General features: G+C 42.6%; 4 protein-coding genes across 5 annotated transcripts; all 4 read right to left on the reverse strand.

The window, feature by feature from the left end:
• Nucleotides 1–210: 210 nt before the first annotated feature.
• Nucleotides 211–7,850, reverse strand: LOC102703174. Its single transcript, XM_015843841.2, has 20 exons — nucleotides 7,583–7,850; nucleotides 7,424–7,498; nucleotides 7,164–7,186; nucleotides 6,879–7,054; nucleotides 6,316–6,420; nucleotides 6,025–6,037; nucleotides 5,800–5,933; nucleotides 5,375–5,470; nucleotides 4,990–5,044; nucleotides 4,399–4,483; nucleotides 3,786–3,987; nucleotides 3,533–3,674; nucleotides 3,403–3,440; nucleotides 2,889–2,970; nucleotides 2,707–2,811; nucleotides 2,566–2,591; nucleotides 1,270–2,428; nucleotides 1,071–1,177; nucleotides 825–976; nucleotides 211–511 (listed from the first exon to the last, which is right to left on the reverse strand). The coding sequence occupies exons 2-20, from the start codon at nucleotides 7,463–7,465 to the stop codon at nucleotides 455–457; spliced, it is 2,799 nt and encodes a 932-aa protein (XP_015699327.1). The 5' UTR covers nucleotides 7,466–7,498; nucleotides 7,583–7,850; the 3' UTR covers nucleotides 211–454.
• Nucleotides 7,851–8,523: 673 nt separating this feature from the next.
• LOC102704093 (pentatricopeptide repeat-containing protein At5g66631) lies at nucleotides 8,524–10,819 on the reverse strand. The gene has a single exon (XM_006643731.3). The coding sequence runs from the start codon at nucleotides 10,725–10,727 to the stop codon at nucleotides 8,856–8,858; it is 1,872 nt and encodes a 623-aa protein (XP_006643794.2). The 5' UTR covers nucleotides 10,728–10,819; the 3' UTR covers nucleotides 8,524–8,855.
• A 983-nt stretch (nucleotides 10,820–11,802) lies between these two features.
• On the reverse strand, nucleotides 11,803–17,102 carry LOC102704369 (protein NETWORKED 4B-like). Of its 2 annotated transcripts, none has more exons than XM_006643732.3 (6): nucleotides 16,712–17,102; nucleotides 15,801–15,854; nucleotides 15,634–15,698; nucleotides 14,887–14,967; nucleotides 13,949–14,078; nucleotides 11,803–13,323 (listed from the first exon to the last, which is right to left on the reverse strand). In XM_006643732.3, the coding sequence occupies exons 5-6, from the start codon at nucleotides 14,052–14,054 to the stop codon at nucleotides 12,131–12,133; spliced, it is 1,299 nt and encodes a 432-aa protein (XP_006643795.1). In that variant the 5' UTR covers nucleotides 14,055–14,078; nucleotides 14,887–14,967; nucleotides 15,634–15,698; nucleotides 15,801–15,854; nucleotides 16,712–17,102; the 3' UTR covers nucleotides 11,803–12,130. The 2 variants fall into 2 exon arrangements, with proteins under 2 accessions (XP_006643795.1, XP_015691467.1); XM_015835981.2 differs by lacking the exon at nucleotides 16,712–17,102 and adding an exon at nucleotides 15,961–16,007.
• A 386-nt stretch (nucleotides 17,103–17,488) lies between these two features.
• On the reverse strand, nucleotides 17,489–22,688 carry LOC102704650 (protein NETWORKED 4B-like). Its single transcript, XM_006643733.3, has 3 exons — nucleotides 22,599–22,688; nucleotides 19,937–20,075; nucleotides 17,489–19,769 (listed from the first exon to the last, which is right to left on the reverse strand). Exons 2-3 carry the CDS (start codon nucleotides 20,037–20,039, stop codon nucleotides 17,983–17,985), a joined length of 1,890 nt encoding a protein of 629 aa, XP_006643796.1. The 5' UTR covers nucleotides 20,040–20,075; nucleotides 22,599–22,688; the 3' UTR covers nucleotides 17,489–17,982.
• Between the last annotated feature and the right edge of the window lie 440 nt (nucleotides 22,689–23,128).

A 23,128-nucleotide genomic window follows, 5' to 3' on the forward strand; every position in this document is an offset into this window, starting at 1 on the left:
AACACATTAACACCTTTCATGAATTTATGACCAACATCAGCAAGCACAGTAGCGTATAATACAATTATGGTGAAACCAGTAAAAATGTGGAAAATTACTTTATCTCATGGAATAGACATAATGAAGAGTCAGAACAAACAGTTAAAGACTTGTAGGTGCACGCCACATATGCACATTGGGAAGGAGTGAATTTCTCATAAAACAAACCATACGCAGCTAGTATCTGCTCATTTATCTCATTTACTTTCAGCGGTGCCAAATTATTGCAGATAAAAACCCTGGAATCATTTTGGTCCTAAATAATCACTCAGGTCACAGATAGAAGCAGACGAATGCTTTACATACTTCATCATTTCAACTCTGACACAATGAATCACACATCTAACCACTCGAGTAATTTCTCACCTCAATACAAGATCTTATAAGGCATGTTGTATTCCTGTTGTTTACCTGTTTAAACACTTCTTGGTAGGACATGATACCCATCCTTCATCATCTTGAAATGATTATCCTGTGTAAAATGGCATATCAGAAAAAAAAACCAATTTGCTGAGAAAAAGCAGAAACATGGTATTTATAAAATGTTATTATATACGATAGTGACATACTGACATTTGGCAAGCATTGCCAAATGGATAGTGATCGAATCAATATTAAGTTGCACATCAGCACAGTATCTTCCGCACTTCCTCACAGAACAGGGAAAAAAACATAGGGCACATGAAATTGGGCCCAATAGCATGGGCAGACAGAACCACCTTGGCATAATTTTAAGAAAAGAGACCGATGGCATTATGGGTTGCAACTTAGCTGTTCGACATTACCTTATCTAGCTTGTTCTTGACTGGTGTATCAACCACTATCTTCTGAACACAAAGCCGTCGGAGAACACGATGTTCAAGCATAACTTTATACTGAACATCACTGTTGTTCGGTGACACACTTGCTATCATCTTCTTCTCAACCCCCACCTCCTCTAGAGATCAGAAAACATGAGATGAGAAAAAAAAAGATGGGTACAGAGTGAAAGATGGGGTACAGACTACAGAGTGATGGAATGGACAACGAACCTCCAACAAAAGGTGAATGGAACACAAAATTGCTTTTGGAATGATCAATATCAGGAATCTTGTTTCTCAAACGCAATGGAGTATTGAAATCAACAGAAGGATTCTCTCTGGTAATTTAGAATGAAAAGAGCCTCTGTAAAATCTAGAAAACAGATAGCAGTGTAGGAAAGGAAGACATTCGAAGGATGCATTTACTTACATCTTTTCCTTTTTTACACATTCAACATGAGCATGAACTTGGGGCATTTCTCTTGAAATTTCCTGAAGACAACCCAAGTTTGCAGGAACCTGTGCTGCTAATGATGTCTGCTTCTGTACTCCAGGAGGATTAGTCACGTCTGATCCATCAGAGAAGGTTTCAGCTTCTCTTATATCATTCCTGAAATCTGCATAAGCTTGAGGTGCTTCTGTCAATATTTTTATTTCCGGCTTCAAGAGCTTCTCGATTTTGCGTTCATTCTTATCACCATTTTTTGTTGTTAACAGATCACTCGGTTCAGCATCTCCTTGAAAAGTACCATTATCAGCATGGCCATCCTCCCAAAATGAATTTAGTCTGGAATCCTGAAAATCAATACCAGGACTGAATCCTTGTCTTAATAAATCCTTGCCAGGCTGCTGAGGATATGACCCGTGTTGACCAACTACATTTTGGCTAACAGAACTCACAGAGTTATTTGCAAGAAATATGTCTGCATTTTGGTTCTTGGAGCTATCAAAATTATCTTCTTTCCTTTTGTCTATCTTCTCTGCCAAGAAAGTACTCATATCAATGTCACTCTGAAGACCCATAGAACAGATTGGTTTTGAAAATTCAATTCTATTGCCAAATATATCTGAAACAGAACTCTGTGGGTTAATGTCATCATCAAAAATGGCATTGTCAGGTCTGTGAAAGACAGGAGGAACTTTTGAAGCTGGCCTCCTTTCAGGTGAACTTGACCCCACAGTTTGATACGTGCTCATATTTGATACAGAATTGAAAGGCTTATCCTCATGCAACACAGTGCAAGTCGATGGGTTATTTAATCCAATTCTGCCCTTCAGATGGGCAGTAGGAGAAGTAGAACCCCAGTTGGAAAACTTCTCCTTAAGTGATACCCGACAACTTGGTTCTCGAGTTCTCTGTTTCTCTGTAGCCTTGTCTGACCAATATGAAGTTTCGAGATTATTCTGATCATCTGATATTTTATGGGGTTCTTCCAGATCGTCGAATAGTGAAATTCCATCAAGATGTGCATCCATTTTTGGAACATCCAACTTATCAAATCTTATATGAAAGCCATCCTTCTCATTCATTTTATTCTCTTCGCATTGTACCGACAGTGATGGTTTCTTGCAGGATCCATCCTTCTTTACTTTAATTTCACAACAAAAAAAAAAGATAAAATGCTACATTCAGAACACCCTAGTCTACTGGAGAACGCATTAACCATTAATGTAAAGGTTATTCACTTGAGAAAAGGAACAGAAGTAAAAGGTAAAATTCACTGACCTGCAGCTGATGAGCATGATTCTTCGCTGTAAATAATAGTTTGGGAAGGTCAGAAAGACAAATCCCGGTAACTCTTTAATAACATTAGAACACACAATGATCCCACTTTAGACAAACGATTTAAGCTAATTGTCCTAATACCTCAGTGGACTTCTCCTTCTCTCTGAATCATCTACCATGTCGAAAGACCAAGCAGAAGGACCAAATGTACTCTTCGAGTTGGATATTTTCTTAATTGGTGGGTGCCTGTCCAGAATAGTATTAATATAAGACTTCTGTATGGATATAATTTGCAGGACTGCAGGAGTCACTACTATGCTCACCTTTCCCAGTCAAAAAGCACTGTATCATTGGCATTGTCCATCAATGAATGATCAGAAAAGAGGTCATGTGTTGCCGCAATTCCTTCAACAAAAGTATAATTTAGAAGCATGGAATTCTAATTAGTCAGAAAAGTATACAGGTATAATATGTGAGCATTCTGCTAGGAAGACCAAGGGTCAAAACATTATCAAAAAGCAAAGTATCAAGTGTTTCTCCATTGCACTTTTAACCATGCTTGATGGCTGACATTGCTGATGAATCATTACCAAGAACCAAATTCTCCAGCTTGTCAAGCTACACAGGTAACTGTTTTAAATCACCAATGTTATTTATTTCTCAAGTACAGGAATACGTAAGCAGATAATGATGATACTTATCGTTGTATAATCAGTCAATTATATGTTTATGCTTCATAACCAGGTTAGAAATCAACTTGCAAAGTTTAGTAACAAAAACATAAGTTTATGGCACGTGTATTGTGACATGGTTAACATAAACACAGATAACTCTAACCTGATGTCTCAAATCTTGTGTTAGTTCTTTTTGAAGTTCTGCAAAAAGGAAAGATAATTGCGTGGTCTATAAAAACATATTACTTAAACCCAAAGATATGTGGACAAGCAACCTTTGTTCTGGAGAGTACCTGTCTTTAAAACCGTAGTCAAGTGTATCAAATTGTTCCACTCTTGGAGTAGGAAAACGATCATCTGAGTTAAATGATTCCATCTTCCACAATCTCTCAGAATTTTCATCAACTAAATTGTCATCCAACCTACCATGCTTTGCTGTTAAGAGAATAAAAGGTAGAACATTCATCATGGATGGTGCAATATTTTCAGAAGGCTAGACAACTCAAGTGACAAAACGTAGTAATAAAATGACACAGAATTACTTACATCGCCAACCTTTTTGAGCTCGTGGTTCACAAAACATGTCTTCATCCTCGGGAAAGAATTTATCATTGTGGTTCTCAAATGAATGTGGAAAATAACAGTTAGATTGTTTGCTTCTTTCGTAGCCTGATTCACCTAAAGAACAAGTCCTTTTTTCTGAAAATCTTCGCTCTTTCAGTACGTCGATATTGTTTATTATAGAATCCTGTAAGGACAACATGAAATGAGTGTTTGCAATTTTAATTAGAAATAGCAGGTTCCATTAATACATCTAATTTGGTAAGAATAATCATGCCATAACTTTGTCAAGTAATCTAAAGGAGAACATGCATCATATAAAATGTACAAGGGAAACGTTAGCTTAAATGGATTCTTTGCATTTTTATTTATTTTTATTTTTGGTAGAAGAATATATCAGAGTTCTACTGTAAGACTGTCCACAATAATAGATGAAAAGATTCACCAATTGTCAATGTATGTAAGTTTAGGTAACCAGTCCAACATAGTCCCCAAGATTGTATTAATAATGTTTTGTACCACCTACTTTCATATTCTTTGTTCTTACTACATTATATAACATTTGGATATGATCAAATAAGACAGCTCAAATTCTCACCAATTCCTTTGTGGCATCAAAGGGGATAGACCTTCTAGCTTTGTTCTGTGTGTACCGCATGACTTTTGGAGGCAAAGGTAAAGTCCTACAAAATCAAAGTAATTACAAGATAGTTAGGGATGAAGTGTGAAAGGTTCAGTCATTAGAATCTCCCATGGTTCTTTTGCTTATCTTAGCTATATCATATAGAAGCAAGGTGAACAAAGTGGGTCATTTGCACCAAAACCTACCCCAACTGGACCATTCGTTTGTTCTTGTAAGCTTTAGGGACGAGTTCTTATTACTGCTTAACAGCTTATCAACGAATTTGAATTTCACTAAGACAACTAGATTCTTAGATAAATTTGTTTACTGCATGAGAAGTTTTCCATGAGATAAATAGAGAATTATTACTTCCTCAGTTGTATGATCCCCTGGAACTTTATAGAGAACTGTCAAACTATCGTTCGCCAAGAAACATACACATCAAGAGAAAGAAGACATACTATTACGTGCTGGTAAATGGGACAATGTTTATTTCTTAAATTCTTTACACATGCTTAACACAATAGCTGGGATAGCCATTGGATAAAAAAAATTTAATCATTTGACCTTTTGATGGATCTTGGTGATTGAGGAGGTGTTTCCATCTTGACATGACCAACGCCTGAAACAGAAGCATAAAAAATATGCAAAATGAACTATTTGTGTATGTCTTTATTGAAGGCAAAGGCAATGGACTCAAAGATAATGACTAAACATGCAAATTTCTAACAGAAACACGATTACAATATCATAAGTAAACTGTAAGAATTACACATGGACCAGTAAAACCTTTAATAAAACATATGTCAATAGGATGATATTGTTTACGTGCAAGTGGTCATGGAAAATATCCCAACAGTGTGAAGAAATAAAATATCCCCACCAAATATACAGTCAGCAAGATCAAAATTACATATAGCAATTAAGCATTTGATGTTCTTGGAACATGCACCTTTAACAGAAAACGAAACATGAGCTTCATGGGCAGGGCGTGCAGTAGATATATTATCTGGTCCCTCATCACTGACCAAATCAAAAAGTGAGATTTCTGCAAGGGAAAATCATAGTTCATCAAATCAAAACTTTGGATAATAACAAGTGCATCAATCTCATTTATACTGGAAGTTACTTGTTGATAAATTTGATTATCAATGTTCCATGCAGATAATTTGACCTTCGGTTGCAAGAAATAATTCCTGACTGGACTAAACGTTGTCATTCCTCATTAGGGCTAATACATGTCAGTAATGATTTCCCCTTTTTATACCATACTTACAATGAGCATGCTTCTCATTTTTATACACATTTGCAATGCATATACTTGAATGAGTAGCTCTATTAGAAATAACCAACTGATAGTAGGGAAAGAAACATCACCTCTGTTGAGTTCCCCATTTGAATTTTGCTTCTTGACACTGCTGTTTCTTGGTGGGGTCATTTTGCAACCAATCGGTTCCTCATATGGGTTGGCAGAAGCTGCACCATCTTGATGATCAGAGGGTGATGAAAATCTGCCAACGAACAAGATGACATCTCACAAAAATTACAAAACAAGATCGATTAACCAGGTGCACACTTATCATACTGCATGTAGATACTGACCTTGGCTGAGAACCTGCACAGTAGCAGCAAATCAGTATATGAATAGCTGGACTTTATCTAAAAAAAGCATTACATGCTTCAGAAATAATATCATATCTCATTCTTATTTTGGTAGCTGCACATTCAAGAGAGAAACATAAAAAAAGAAAAGAAAAGAAATCTAATGAATTTTGAAATTTGTGGATTCATATGATCATGTCAATGTGGGTATATTGAAATACATGTCATGAAACAAAACAAGAATGGTGTTATGAGTTCCTTTGAATCATATAAAGAAGGTTGAACCCTTACTTGCTTCCTTCAAATTGCTGCATAAAGAAGTGACATTCTTTAGTGTCTCTATAGGAGAAGCATTTAAAGGAGTGCAATCCAGTGGTGGAACTACTATACCTACATCTGAAATAACAGTAAAACAATTAATGTAAGATAATGCTGGAGGATAAAAAGACATGAACTCAGTTTTAGGATGAAATCATGCAACGATAATTAAAAGAGACTACTACACAAAAACCATGCTGGCTACAAAAAAGGAAAGAAAGTGCACGGTACAGTCCAATCAGATAAAATTCCAATAATGGTTTTATGTCTAGATTATAACCAGGAAACCATTAGTGATTGTCATAAGTTGGTGCAACAGCAAGGTGCGACTATCATTATTTGTTCATTTGTCCCATATTTTCCTAAGCTCCTAACCTTCTTGTTGCACTTTAACAAGAGTGCCATTGCACAATCTACCTGATAAAAACAAATCCAGAAATTGTGCTAGAAGAACAAGAAAGATAAGATGCAGAAAAATCATGTAGAGCAAAGATGTTCACTACTACAAGTATACCACTGCAAAACATACGACTCACTTTCAGGGCGACTGTTATGTCTATTTGGAGTAGCCAGATTATTCAGGTTTAGAACATCAAGTGATCGAGGCGCCTGATCATCATAAGCTTGACCACCTGTGCCTGCTACATCAACCTGGCTCTGCACTCCTGGCCTCTGCTGTTGCCTTTTCTTTTGTTCAAAGTATTGCCTCTGCCTGTGGAGCATTGTTCAAAAGTAGCACAAATTGTTCTATCAACATAATGATTTTGAGTTATTGACAAAACAACATGACTTGATGGCGCCGTCGAAACTAACAAAGTTACCTGCTCTGCGTTGATTTCCTGGACTGCTCAATTCAGGAACAAGCATGCAGAACACAGACGCCCAAACGTAGACAAATGTTAGTAGCTTGTTAGTACAAATAGTGCTACATGGAGCGATTGCTTGAAAGTTTTCACATGCCAATCAGCGAAGACCATTGCACTTTTTCAGTTTAAAAAAAAAAAGTTGATAGGAACGATGCCTAAAACTAATTGTGATGTAGAACAGCAGAGAAGGATGGAGGGAGATCTGTGGTACTCACAGCATACACCTTCCTCCGCGAACCCCCCATCCATTGCAGCATTACGAACAAAACGATGAGCGATCTACCTCCCAGCTGCAAAATGAAGACACGACGGTGTATAGCGCGCGTGAAGTTTCAGAAATTAAGAGGCGAACCCACGGGCCACAGTCCACGCACCGATGAGGCGAGAGCGCCCGCGGCGGCGGCAGGCGGCGACGGGAGGGGCTAGAGAGCCGAGGGGAAGGCCGCGGCGACTGGCGACGCGGCACTTCCGGTGGTGGCCGCCGCCCCTCGAGGTGCTGGAGCTCGGACTCCCCAGCGATCGAGAAGCTACGGCGGCGGCGGCCTCGATCGGTGGAGGCGATGGATCGCTTGGAAATTGGGATTCGAAATTAAACGAGAAGCGGAGACGAGACGAGACGAGATTCACGAGACGATCACACCGGCGGCGAGTCGGCGACGCGCTGTACTTGATGAGAGAGACGCAAATCACAGAAGAGGAGACGCTGGGCTGCTGGGCCGTGGAGTATTTGGGCCTCCCCCTGTACTAGGCCCGGAAGTCCACTATCTGTCCCATAATAACTGCAGAAATTTAAAATAGAGGGTTGCAACTAGGGGTGGTAACAGTATCAAGCTTTTTGCATATAAAATTTAAGAGTTAGGCTTAAAATAGAGTGAGCTAAATTTTATTTTATAGTTGTTTGATTTAAGTAGGGTTATGAAAAGACCCAAGAGCATTGGCCCATTATTACTCCTAGCTGAAGTTGTTATGAGACAAAGGTAATACATCTTTTTAGTGCCGAAGCCCAGCTAACTCCGTTCCAAGGGGTGATTGATTGTCTTTTTCACAAATGGTTTATTTGCAAATAAAAATAATTTATGAATAAAAATTTATATATGAGATCTAAAAGTTAAGAGTAAAAATAAACTCTGGTGAAAAAAAAAACTCAAAATCAACTCCAAATTTAAAGTTAAAAATTTAAACTCTAGCTTATAAGCACAACATAAGCGAAAAGACGAAGGTGCCAGTGGTTAGATTTAAGAGAACGAGACTTGCCAAATACTACCATATTGTAAGACTGTCTAGTATTATTTAAATTCATCGATTGATAAACGTATATAGTTTATATATGTAGATTAATTAGCATCCATATAAATCTAGACAAGGCTTAATAATTTAAAACGGAGGACGTAGCCTCTACCCTTTTGTCAAATTTTGTAGCAATTCTGCAGAAAGCAGTTTGAATTCACTCAAAATCAAAATCAGTCTAATTCCCGCAAAATTAACAAAGCTTCTATGCCCAGGGTTGGAAGCCACCATTCTCTCATCGTTGTCATGGCTAAGCTGCATCGCAATGAACACTCAGATTGACATGAGAATGGTGACCATTTTTGCTATCTTGATTGCAAGCGGAGTCATCTGTGGAGTAATGGCGAAACGAGCCATCTGTCATGCTGTTTGTGCTGCACGAGGCTGAGTGAAGCAACCGTAGTAGATGTCGAATACCTTCTCCAGGTCGGCGGCGCTCGCCGTCCATACGTGCCCCGGCGACGCCTCCGGGAGGCCGCCGGCCGTGTCCTCGCACCTCTCCTCCACCTGCGCCGCCTCCCGGAGCTTGCCCTCCCTCCAGAGGCTCTTCACCAGCAGCGCCTTGGTGGGCGCGTCGGGGGCGACCCCAGCGCCGCGCATTTCGTCGAACAGCTTCAGCGCGAGCGCGGCGCGCTCCTGCTTGCAGTAGGCCCTGACCAGCACGCTGTACATGTACCCGTCGGGCTGCAGATCGCACTGCCGGACCAGCCCGAGCAGCCGGTGCACGCCCTTGAGGTCGCCGGCGCCGGCCAGGTGCTCCATCAGGCCGGAGAACGTCTGCAGGTCGGGGAGGACGCCCCGCGCCATCATCTCCTCGAGGAGCTCCATGGCGTCCACACCTCTCCGGCATTTCGCCAGCGTCCGCAGCAGCGACGAGCAGAGCAGCGTCAGGTTGGGCCTCGACAGGGCGCCGCAGATGGAGTCGGCTTCCCGGAACACCCTGATCGCCGCGTCGGCCTTCTTGGAGAGGCCGTAGAAGTCGATGACCAGCCGCACGGTGGCGAACGGGAGGAGGATGCCATCGGACCGCACCTTGCCCAGAAGGCGTTCGACCAGTTCGACGTGGCCGGCGCGGGCGAGGATGGCGACCATCCTCGCCACCGTGTGCCGGTCGTGCGCGAAGCCGCCGGGGCGGCACGCCACCCAGCAGAAGAACTCCCATGCCGTCTCTGCCTTCTTGAACGCGCGCAGCAGCTTGCACACGAGGCGCGGCGTCCACACGATCCCAGCGGCCTCCAGCTCGGCCACCTCCCTCGGCTCCCATCCTTCCAGCGCCCTGGCGAGCTCGCGCGGGTCCAGCCATGGCTTCAGCGTTGCCTGAGCTCTGCCTCTGCCCTTGTCACGGTTGGCCGCGTCTTCATCGTCCTCCTCCTCCTCGCTATCTCCCTCGCCCTCGACGTCGTCCACGGCGTAACCGATTCGTTCGTTTGGTGAAAGCTCCTCGAGGAAATCCTCCGTGCCCTCCGTGTGGCCCTCTTCCCTCATGGCGGCGATGGCGGCCCGCATTTGCGGACCGGGCATGACGCCGTCGACGGCCACCATCTCGCGGACGAGCCACCGGAGCTGCTCGAACTTCCCCGCCGCCGCAAGCGCCTCGGCGAGCACGTTGTACTGCCGGGTGGTCCGCCGCGCGCGCAACGACGGGAGGAGGCGGAACACCTCGAGCGCCTGGTCCACGAACCCCGCGGAGGCAAGGTGGGCGATGACGACGGTGTAGGTGCGGGCGTTCGGGAGCGCGCCTTCCCGGACCATGGAGCGGAAGGCCTCCACGGTGGCGGCATGGTCAGCGGCGCGGACGTGGAGTTCCATGAGGAGGTTGTGCGCCTCGGCGGGGCGGTGCGGCGTGGCCGGAACGGAAGCGAAGGCGTCGAGGGCGGAGGCGTGGTCCCCCGCGGCGGCGAGGAGGCGGAGGCGAGCGAGAGGCGGCGGGGGCAAGGGGAAGCAGGCGAGGAGGGAGCGGAGGTCGGGGAGCGCGGCGAAGGAGGCGAGCCGGGAGGCGAGGGCCTGGAAGAGCGGGAGCGGCTGGGGCGTCGGGACGGCGCGGAAGATGGAGACCGCCGACGCCGGCGTGGGGGCGGCGCGGATGGCGTGGAGCGCGACGACGGGGTCGTCGGGCGGGGGCAAAGGCGGCGGCGAGGAAGGGGAGCGGAGGCGGAGGCGCAGGGAGTCGATGAGGCGGGCCCGGCGGAGGTAGAGGGACACGCGGGCGGTGGCGCCGGCCGGCCGGGGCATCGCGTCGCGCGCGCGTACAGCCGGAGTCGGACGAGACGGCGGCGGCGAGGACGCTGACCTCGCCGAGGAGGGTTCAAGTCATCAGAGTTCAGCGATTTGCATGGTAAGAAAAAAAAGATATTTTTGTGCAATTCAATATCTTTTAAGTCACTATAAAGGATTAATTTGGAGGGATTTCGTAGAATAAAAATCAAGCGTTTTGAAGGAGATCTGAATGGGTCAGAAATATTATGAATAACTCCATTTCTACTGGTAACTGAATGGATCAGAAATGATGATGGTATAACCCACATTACGATTCAGCTAAACTGACCATCACCTTAGTTGAATCATCATGTATGTTTAACCAAAGGCAGCTCACTGACAGCACTTTACAAAGCTCAAATTTCATCTGAACAAAGCTCATTGACACCAGGAGCAAAGAAGATCATCACATCTCAGAATTTGAGATGCAATGGCTTTCGCATTACTATCGGCAGCAAAATGGCTGAAATAGTTACATGGTTAATCACGCAGCATGCAAGCATAATCATGTCTTGCACTCTTCCTGCAACTGTCTCTGTCTACAAGAACACATTTTTCCTCAATGGTTTTGAACCGTGGAGGGTCCTGAACCGATGAGCTGGTTTGAACATCATACCGATATACCGTTCCTTGATTCCTTCACCCTACAACTTGTGTTACAGAAACCACAAGACATGTAATTTCAAGCAAAACAATTAGAGGGTAGTCCATGAGTAATTTACAATGGTTTAATTTGGTAGAGAAACAAGCAGCATTCGCCTCTTTTGCTTGACAACATCAAACATTTGCAACACGAGATAGCAGAATTGGATTTAATATACAAAACTTATATCTATGTCATAATATGATCGTATTTCACACACTTATTTCTTTACTTTCACCTTATATTTTGTATACAATTATATTTCAATATCCTTTGTAATATGAACCCACCGCGGTCAAACGTAGCAGGTCTTCTCTTTTTCTTCTTAAATTAACGTGGTAATTTGTAGGCATGCAAAGAGGATGTAGTAACTCTTTTTTAGATATATCAAAATTGTTTATGTTTCTACAAACCAAAACTCACACAACCATGCCCCTTACTTTCTACATTACTCAGTATAATACTTTTATCTCAGAAGTATGATTTAAAACCATTTTATTGCCAAGGGGAATACGTTCAGCACAAATGTCTCACAGCCCATCAGCACGTCACCACTCACCACCATGCAGCATGCACTGCCTCAGCAAGGGAAGAATCAAAGAAGAGAAGTACACTGATGATGCATGGTTGGAGTCGTAGGACTTCTCAAGTTTGTATCCATGGTGTATTAGAAGGAAAAAAGAAAGCTAATTTGCTAAATGCTAGCTACTGAATTTTTTTTTCTGACGGCATTCGGCTACTCTGGGAAAATTCTCCTTCCTTGCTCCACAACTTGCTCTAGGTCGGTAAACCATGATTTAAGCAGCGATTTCTCTTGAGCAATGCTCTCCAGTTTGGATTTCAGATGTTCAATGGCCTGATTCAATGCAAGAATCTCAGCCTCGTGTTTGAACTTCTCTTCTGAAAGCCTCTCTGTAGCATGAGATAGTTCTTGATTGTACTTTTCAGCTTCAGAGTTTGCTTCCTCCAGCTGCTTAAACTTGTTCTCCACGAGTAATTTCTCCTCACAAACTTTTTCAAGTTTGAGCCTGATGCTTTCAATTGTACCCTGCAACTCAGCTGTCACTGAACTGTTGGATGACTTCTCTTGCAGAAGCTTCTCAGAAGCATCAGCAAGTTCTTGCCTGCACTTGTCAATTTCAGCATCACTATGAGATAGTTTCTCCTCAAATTGCTGTCTATCTGAAGCAATTTCTTCCTTTAGATTGACAATTTCAGCCTCCAGTTTCTTGTTTTGTCCCAACAGCCTAGAGTGCTCTTCTGACAAAACTTCAAGACTGTTTTTGAGATTGTCAATCTCTTGTTGTGAAGACTGTAGCTTATCCTTTGTTGCACTTTGGTCAGCACTGTTTCCATTTTGTTTAGAATCACAATGGCACCTCAAGTTCCTCTCTTCCAAAATCTCAAGTTTTTCATTAGCATTATGCAGTTTCTGTTTTGCGGCATTGAGCTCATCCTCAAGCTCAAGAACTCTCTGGTGCAATGTGTAGGCAATGCCATCATCCTCACCATCTTCAGACTTTGCATCAGATTCTGACTGTGAAGCCAAATCCTCATGCTCCTTCCTTGAGGCCGGTGAGCCATTGCTCTTGTTGGACAGGAAGACATCGAAACCGGCAGCTCTAGGGCTCTGCTCTCTTGTCCAGGATTTCTGTGGTTCAGGAGATGGTGAGGGTGACCTTTGCAGCTCAGAACCGTAGTCTGAACCTGTCAAAGATCCCTGATACTGCAGCCTTGTAGTGATGTTCTTGCGCAATTCACCAGTGACATTGTCATAACGCTCAGCTAGAGCACGGTACATCCGGTAGAAATTTTCGACGTGGGTGATGAGCATTGGACGCCTCTGGTAGTACATCTGTGCTTTCTTCGCGAAGGAATCACCGTCCTCCTCAATCAGCTGCAGCATTTCCTTCACTTGCTTGTCCATCTCTGCATTTTTTTTCCAGTTCAGGGAGAGATTAGATTAGGCTAGAGTACACGCGAACAATAGTAACAAAATACATAATGGGATGAAGTGTAAGGGAAAACATCAACAGCATTACTTTTCTTCAATGGCAGTTTTATTGCTAAAGAAAATGTGTGCAGTAATGTTGGTACTTGTCTATGGAAACGAATATCATCACAGAATGAATGATAAACAATCAAGGATGAATGAATGATAAACAATCAAGGATGTCTTATTACTTCTCTAGCTATATCAGCAATACATCATAAATCCATCTCTAGCTATAGGGACAGTACATCATGAATCCATTTACTTAACTACCCACATCCAGGTCATTAATTTGATGTACAATCAGATAATGCCACTGTACCATCAGGGTACCATAAGTGTATCAAAAGCATTTGACTCCTAAGTAAATAAGTAAATAGATGGTGTACTTCCATTGGTTTATTGTTCATTTAAGTTCATCTCAGTGCAGTAAACTATAATCAGCAATGGTACTGTACCTGGAGATGCATTGATATGATAGTATCTCTAAAAAAATCCATAGTAGTAGCGAGTATTATTACATTCAAATATCCATTTTTCCCTGTTAAAGTTTCAGCTCACCTTCAAGATTTTCTGCAAGCCATTTTGAGTTCTTAGGGCTAATGTGACTGTCCCACCACCACGAATGGCGCTTCTTGGTAGGGTTCCTCTCCAAAGGTGGCTTCATTGTTCAGATATCTTTCAGGAAAATCTAGAAATATAACAGATTCAAGCATTGAATGAGACAGGGGAAATGTGCATGGTCAGTAATGATAATTATCAATCATAAACATCATGACAAAGATATGGATACCAGTCTACAGGATAAAATCGACCTAAATCATCCTAAACCAAAAAAAAAAGAAGTAAATAGGCATGTAAGTGAAACAATGCCATCAGCCTTTTATTATCAAGAGATCCGTCTTAAGTATTTAGAAGGTACCTAGCCCTTGTTAGTTGGACAATCAAATGCGCATCTAATATCAAGTATTCAAATGGTACAAGATCACTAGAACAGAGAGTTGTTGAAGAAATTTGCTAAAAATAAGTTCGTGAGGAGATTCTGTGTTGAGATGATACTATCTCCTCATGTTATCATGGTGAGAATCAGATAACTAAATCTAAGAAATGATAGAACCTAGGTAGGAATTACATCATGTCAGAATTCAGATCACCAGGTAATTCATTGAGTTTTTATGCAAAATAAGTAACCAGTACAGCTGCTCATATTGAACAATATAGTGCAAAAAAAAAGAGTTACTTTCTTTTTACCAAAACACAAATACTCACATCAGAAAAGCGTCTTACTGTTCCATTAAAAAAAAAAGCATTCGGAAAGAAACGGTGGTGGCGATCAAACCAATACCAAACCAAAGGATAATAAAATCCTTGTGGAAGTTCTGAGAGATCTTGGAAATAACCATTTCTTTCCAAACAATAAACTGAAGAATACAACTGAAAGGAAATGAACAGATTGTTCTACACAAGCAAGCCACTCCACATCAATAGCATAATCTCACCTGAGAAGCAGAGGCTCTTTCAGAACCGGAGGCGAGTATACTGCACCAAAAGATCTCAGCTTTTGTTCATGATGACCAAATCTGAGCATTCAAAACACCACGGAGATACAGGAAGAAGAAGAAGAACGGGTCAAGAACATGTAGCTGGATATGTGCTTCCCGGTCAATGCTTGAAGCAAACGCGTAGGGTGGTACAGTGAGATTTGGAACATGCAAGGCACGAGACGGTGGAAGATGACTGCTTCCCACCTACTCCTACTACCATGTGTATTGCTACTCGAAGGATCCAAGATCTACCTGTGCTTTTAAAGAAGAAAACTGGAAGCAGAGAGAGAGAGAGGGGAGAAGTATGAAGTATGAACCTTTTTGTTCACACATGGGGAACAAGTACGGTGTTTTGTTACCAATCTCCAAAATTTAAAAAAGGAAAACAGAAGATAACAGCAAAAGGATGGAACAAAATAGACAAGAAATAAATAGTGGCACATGGTGTCACCAGCCATGGAAATTGGTTGCTGGAGATTTCTTTCCTTTTTTTGCTTAAATGGAAAAAAAAAGGACAGCAAGGTTGCTGGAGATTGGTTGTATGTGAACCATGCATTGAATTCTTACTATGGAAATTAATAAATGTGTGCATAAGTAGGAGATGTAGATAGACATATACAAATAAGAGGTAAAAGTATAAAAATTCCAAAAGAGAAAGGGAAATAGCAAACCATGAGAAAACAGGAGTGGAGGTATTGATACCTTCTAAAATTTTTCCATCCTCAGAGTCTATGACTAAGGAGCTAACATAGAAACAAAAGAAAGACCTGCAAATTCCAAAATATTCTGTCAGAAGGATAACACAGAAAACCAATAGCCATATGTGACCTTATATAGCATTCACGAGAAGAACAAAGGCAAATCTCTACCGTTGGATCTGTAGTCTGGATGACTGATGCGTGCAGGTCAGAAACAAGATAAAACTGCAGGAAGAGAGATTAAGCAATGTTAAATAGGCATCAATGAGGGAGAGTTAGCCAATTGAATCGGCAAGAAACTGAAGCATGAACTCTGAATGAAACGCGTAACTGAGTTCAGTTCAGTTCAGGCAAACAGTGCCTGTAAAAGGCTCCATCATGTGATGTTTTCTGAATCCCTGATCCCCATGGTATTAAAGAAAGGACCATCTGATACGACCGATGGATTCATATGATTTAATACTCGGATCCATGCACACATCTCCTTGTATTTTAGTAGCTGTGCTGTCTGCTTGTACACACGCAGGAGTACAGTATGGGGTGCATCAGCGGCTGACAATATTGCCGTGTTCCTGCTACTAGTGAGGATCTTTTTGCAAGATTCAAGAATGTTATGAACTAATCCAGGAGCGAATTGTGGAGAAAAGTAGGGGCAGCCCGAGGCATGGGCAAGTCAGAGACAGGAATCCATAGCTGCAGCCTCCCATCATTTCTGCCGTGATCTCTGAAACTGAAAGTATTATTGGGTTGATACTAGTCAATCAGTCATGCTTCCCTATGCAGACACCTTCAGGCACAATAAGAGTGAAACTCCAAGTTGAAAATTTAGGAGTAAAGCTTTACTGTCTGTTTCTTACAGCAATAGATAAACAGATGCAAGAAACTGCACTTTACTACTTTACTTCAGAGGGGGGAAAAATGGTTGTTCAAGCAGTTGGACACTTGGACATGGTATGAATTTCAGGATTTGATCATAGAAATGGGAAGTATGCCATGTGCCGTGACAACTATTGCTCATATTTAAACAAGAACAGAGCAAAATTCAAAATTGTCGCAGAAGTAAATGTAGAATTGCAACTTACCTAAAAAGCTGAAGCCTTGATCTGTTGATCAAGATATCATCCACCGCTCATGTTAACAGCTTCGAATCAGCGTTGAGTGGTAAGGTAATACAATACATGGGCGATTTTGCACGCGAACGGCGTGACCTCTAGGAGGGAGGAGCGGTACGCGGAGGGTGGATGTGAATCGGCGGCGCTCCGGCGAGCGGCGGCGGGGGCAGGCATGGGAAACCGACGGGTGGGCCCTCCACCACCACGTGGCCCCACGCGTGAGGGGGAACTCCGCCGCCGCCGGTCCGGAGGAGAGATGCATTCGCGGCTAGAACGTGGCCTCCGGGAGACCGGGAGGGATGTGGCGGCGCTCCGGCGGACGGCGACGAGGAGGGGGTTACGTCCTTGTGACCGCGGGGCTGACATGTGGGACCACCTAACCGATGACCAATAAAAAAAATCAAACGGCAGTACGAACGAAAATAATTATAAATAAAACTTATATATATCGCTAATTATCTAAATGTAAAAGTAGGAAAACAAACTTTGATTAGAAAAAAAGCTAAAATTAACTCAAAATATAAGAGTCAAAATTTTCCATTACACCCTCGAGTCCCCTGTTTTTATTTAACGTCGTTGACCTTTTGATTTACATCTAATCATTCGTCTAATTTAAAAACTTTATTAAATATATAAAATTATAAATCATACTTAAAGTTAAAGTTACTTTAGTAATAAATTAAATCATAATAAAATAATAAATAATTATATAATCTTTTAAATAAAACAAATGATCAATCCGTCGAAAAATCAATAAAATCGTAAGAGTATTATATTCTCTTTTACACCCAACCTGTACGTGTGGGCCCTACTACGCGTTGAGCGACGCGACTGGCTCTGGCTGGGTTCATTTTTCACAAAGGTCCCTCAAAGTTTCTTATTTGTTCTTAGGGCCATTTGGACGGAAGGCGGCGGAGCTCCGGCGACCGACGGCCGGGGTTGGCCGTGATCTCTGACCCCCTCGGCGCCTCCTCCTGACCTTCTCGTCTTCTCCACCTCCCATGGCGTCTCAAGAGGCTCACAGATTGCCAGATTGGCAAGGCAATCACCAATTCATCTCGACAAGCTCACGGTAGAAGAACTCGACAGATTCGTTACAAAAAAACAGAGAGAAATAAAAATGGCTGTCCATACTCATCAGATACACATGCAACACAAGAACAACAAGAACAAGAACAAGAGAGGTGTGATGATACGGTTGATTTCTCGCCATGGCCGACGACGATCCTCTCACTCAACTCTCAGGTGGCCATCACCAATGGCCTCTTGTGGTGGCCCTGCAGCAGCTGCCGGAGCTGCTGGTACCCATGGCGGTAGTGCTCCAGCGAGAAGCAGAGCTGCCGGATCGCCTCCCGCTTCCCCTCCGCGCCGTCGGCCACCATCCGCTTCTGCCTCTCCACCTCCTCCTCCAGCTCCGACACCCGGCCGCGCAGCTCCGACGCCGCCGCCCGCGCAGCGCCGGCCTCGGCGATCAGCTCGGCGTGCTCCAGGTGCAGCTGGTGCAGGTGGCCGTCCATCTCACTGATCCTCTCATCACGAGCCGTGACGTCAGCTGACAAGCTGGACAGCCTGCTCACCACTCCGGCTTTCTCTGATGAAAGAAGCTCGAGCTTTGTTCTAAGATCGGAGATATGCTTCTCGCTGTCAATGGAAGCTTGTGATTTCTCCTCTTGGAGTTCTTGGAGCTGTGCATCAGTGGATGTCAGCTTGGCTTCGAGAGAAGCATTTACCTCTGTCAGTTCTTCGATCTCGGCATCAAGTGAGGATTTCTCCAGCAAGAATTTTTCCAGATTACAAGCCATTGATTGTTCAAGATCCTTGATACGGCTCTCCAGATGGGATTTCTCTTGCAGAGCTCTTCCTAGCTCAGCTTTCAGATCGTTGATTGTAGCTTGTAGCTCTGCCACCTCAGTTCTTGAACCCTCCAGCTCCCTGTGAACTTGTTCGAACTCGATAGCACGTTCTTCGAGCATTCTCTTCTCATTTGAATCATTATCCAGTCTTGTTTGCAGATCCTTGATTGTTTCCTGTAGCTTCATGATCTCTGCTGATGAATCATCTAGGCTGTGAGATGCTTGCTCAAGCTCCCTAACCTTGGCCTCGAGCTGTAATTTCTCCTGTGATATTTTTGCCAGGTCACCTTCAAAATTCTTGACAACGTCTTGGAGCTTTCTTACTTCTGTCTCAAGAGTAGATTTATCATGGGAATACCTCTCATAAACTTGTTCAAGCTCCTTGCACTTTGCCACTTCATGGTCACGATGAGCTAGTTGGCCTTCATAGTGCCTATCTGCTGAGGCTATTCTTCCTTTCAGCTCCTCGATCTCATTCTTGTTTGCCAGAATTGCAGCTTCCAAATCTTCCTTTTCGCTGTTAATGCCTCTGTTACTCTCCAAAGATCGGACTTTTTCTTCAAGTTCCTTCTGAAGGCTGTTGATTTCTGAATGCGAAGCCTTCAACTTCTCCTCAAGTTTTTCGCATTGGCAACGCGTATTCTTTTCCTCAAGTGCCTCAAGTTTTTCCCTTGCTTCCTGAAGCTCGTCTTCTAGCTCGGCAATTCGCGCATTCAGTGCAAAAGGGCTTCCATCACTGTTTTCTTCTCTCGCTTCATCGACCTCAGAATCAGATTCTGAAGAAGATGATGATCCATCACTCCCCTTCTTGGAAACGTCTGAGCTTCCACCAGAACCAAGGAAGACATCAAAGCCAGCTGCTCTTGTTTTACGCTTCTGTTTTGGTGTTTTCTCTTCCAAGTTAGGCTCAGGAGTTGGGGGAATAGATTGTGTCTCAGAATCAGATTCAGACACACTAAGAGAGCCTTGCGATTGGAGTGACGATGGAATATTCTTGCGTAATTCCCCGGTCACATTGTCATAACGCTCAGCAAGAGCGCGATACATGCGATAGAAGTTCTCAACTTGAGTTACAAGCAAAGGCCGCCGTTCAAAATACATCTCGGCCTTCTTTGCAAAAGAATCACCTTCATCCTCAATGAGCTTCAGCATATCTTTTACTTGCTTATCCATCTCTGTTTGTTCACAAAATGTTATGTTAAGGAAAAGTTGTGCTATGCATAGTTGGATTGCAGGATGAAATATTAGCAAGCTACATAAACAAGGTACTAAAGATTGATAATTCTGTCAAGAAACAAAGAATCAAAGTACATACTGCAATTCCTGAAACAAAAGGTGTTACCTTCTAGATTCTCAGCTAGCCATTTGGAGTTTTTGGGACTAATGTGGCTGTCCCACCACCATGAATGGGACTTCCTTGTTGGCATCCTGTGCATGCGCTTCATCTTGACCAAAAATAAGATAACTCCTCAAATGCAGCCCTAATCATGATGGAGGCAAAAATGAGAGGGCGATAGATACAAGTGAATAAGTTTGATGATGACAAGTAATTTGCAACTAACAAATAAAACTAGATCAATTTACAAGTATTTCACTGCTGATGATAGAATAGACAAAACACACAGCCTAAGGGTAAGGTTTAAGATATAGAAAATCATGCATTGTCCGAATGATGAGTTTCGCCTAAACAATTTAAGTTGTGAATTGAGCCGTGGCACAATTTTTCTGCATATACAAACAGCTTAAAGTGTAACACAGTAACAACCAGTGTAGTTATTCCATTGCCTATGCACAGGAAGTACTGCTTCCACTTCTCAACGAGACAAGGAAAGAGACTAGACATATCAATCCATACTGCAGGGAGAGAACATTCATTGGCTACCAAAAGGAGGGGCAAACTGCTATATAATTCATGAATGTCTTATGATCTTATCAGCTAATCAGCACTGGCAGAGCAAAATGTTGATAAGCATCAGCTGCTATCTAAGGCAGAAGCAGAAGAGATGGCCTGGAAGTGAAATATAAACCTACCAAGTAGAAAAGGGATCCCTACATTCTTGAATAGCACCTTATCTTCTCTTACAGAAAGCTATAACTATACAGTGTTTACCATAAAAACGCTTATCTGGAAACTGGAAAAATATTATTCAGGTTCATTTATCCCAAAATAGATCAATACAGTAGTGGGGAAGCCTGAAGCCCAGAAATGAACTCAAAAGACCAAGCTTCTCAAGACAAACTAACATGGTAATTACTAACAACAACGAAGTTGATAAAATATTGCAGGAATCAATATTAGTTGGAAAACTCAATAATGGAAAAAAAATGGCTAGGACTTGGTTATCACACACCACACTAAACATGTGCCAACTACCACTCCATTGTTAGGCCAGAAAAACAAATAAACTTAAGCACAGCCCAGAACAGCAAATATGTTCTGCTCCCACATAGACCGAAGAGGTCCAGATTCAAGCTGAAAAATCTGCAATTGGATATGTTCTTGTCAACGTCTACCCACCCAATAAATGAATGGTTAATTTTTTAAAACAAAAATGATTGTGACCCACAAAACTTGGCCTTGCTTACAGCCACACCAACATGGACAGATGCAGGCATGGGGCGAGGGCAGTTATTGACATACAACTAGTCGACCAGCACATTTCAATGTCAATTGCAATTTTCCATTCATGCCAACAAATAAACCTATCTGAGATCTCAGATAACTGTATTCTATCTTCAGAGGAAATTTTTTCCACCCATGTGAACATGGATAGAATTAATGAACACAGCTAGGCATGCATATGAAGCGATCTTGCAAATAATTTGTCATACTCTCTAGAAACTAGCAAGTGGACCCAAACAAACAGACAAAACTATCAGAAGGTGTTCCAATAATTTGGGGAAAATTTTCATTCATATCAATAGCTTCTTCTAACCAATGGTAGTACGAGTTAATAACAGCAAGATACAGAATCTAAAACATTTGCAGGACCCCTAATCCAAACAGTTGTCAATAGGAACATGCACCAACTAAGTGGTCACCGATATGCATGTTCTACAACAAGCATGGAAATACTTAATTATTCATTCGATCGGTTGATCTCTTCTAGGAAGACTATCTGAGACCATGGACACATACCAAGTTCAAAGGGGTCTTTAGAGGAAATGGCCACACAGCAAGAACTGCTACGCTTGAATCTATTAGCTACAGAAGCTTTCTAATGGTGACAATACAGAAACACCAAGCAAGTTTTGCATGTGAAAAATATGTAAAATAAAGCACATAATCAAGTACTAGTAAATTATCATGGTCAATTTAAAAGAATGTGTATTTTTTTTTAAAAAAAGTCAATTTAAGCAGGAAAAAAGGTCCTTTTTCTTTCAGCATCATGCAGAATAAGCGAACATGAGCTCAGAAATCATAACCACACCAAAAGTCTGAAAATCATTATCATGCTTTCTTTCTCCTGAGTACCCTCATACCACGGAAATGAGTGAACACTAAGAAACAGTACGTGATACATGAGGGAAGAAAAAAAAACAAGAACAATAACACCACACTTAATCCCATTTGACCTGCTACAAAGACAAGGCACAGATCAAAAGAATAAACAATAGTATTCCGCAAAAAAATATTTTATCAGATCGTATTCAACAAAAAAAAACATTTCTTCTAAAAAAACCTAGCACCAAAATCACACTCGTCATTTTGGCCCTCCACTGCTGCACGCACAGAGAGAAGGCACAGCCCAGCGACGAACACCAAAGTATACTCTGCACAAAATCCTCTCTTTTTCGAACAGAAACGTCTCGGGCCAAGAACCACCCAAAATAACTCCTCCATTTCGCGGCGGAAAACGTGGAAACAATCGTGCAAGAAACGCACCTAAACAAAATTCAAACTCCCAAACCGCGAAGCAGCACCAGAGAACAAACAAACAAACAAACAAACAAACAAACACGGGGACTCGGGGAGGAGAAAGCGGAAGGAAGGAGGAGATTACCGGGGGAGGAGCGAGATCGATCCTGGGAGCATCCAAAGCCAAGCCTCCTGGAGAAGGAGATCAGTACGACGGCCTTGAACCAGTTCGTGTTGGGGGAGTAGCGGAGGAGGAGAGACTGAAGCGCTCTTAATATCAGGAGGAGCTCATGGTTGGCGCGGGAAATGGCGAGATTGCCCCCCCGGGGTTAGATGGCGTGACCGGTGAAACGGGGACGATGAGCTGGACGCGTTTAGGCCGGCGACGGGGGCGGGTGGGTTAGAATTTTTTATTTTTTAAAACCTTTTAATAAATAAATTTATTACTAAATCTCGAGAAAATATTTTTGTTAGTGCATGAATCTTTTGGTCACGCCACCAACATTGGCGTGGCAAGATAACATTTTTACGCAGAGTGTTTGATGTGGCAGACTTGCAACACCAATCTTGCCACGCCGGCGACAATAGTGTAGTCCGTCACGTCAAATTCTCTGCGTAACAGTGTTATTTTGTCACGCCACCAATACTGGCGTGGCCAAAAGGTTCATACGGTGA

This window comes from Oryza brachyantha, chromosome 1 (genome assembly GCF_000231095.2).
Source record: "Oryza brachyantha chromosome 1, ObraRS2, whole genome shotgun sequence".
In the NCBI taxonomy this organism is placed as follows: domain Eukaryota; kingdom Viridiplantae; phylum Streptophyta; class Magnoliopsida; order Poales; family Poaceae; genus Oryza; species Oryza brachyantha.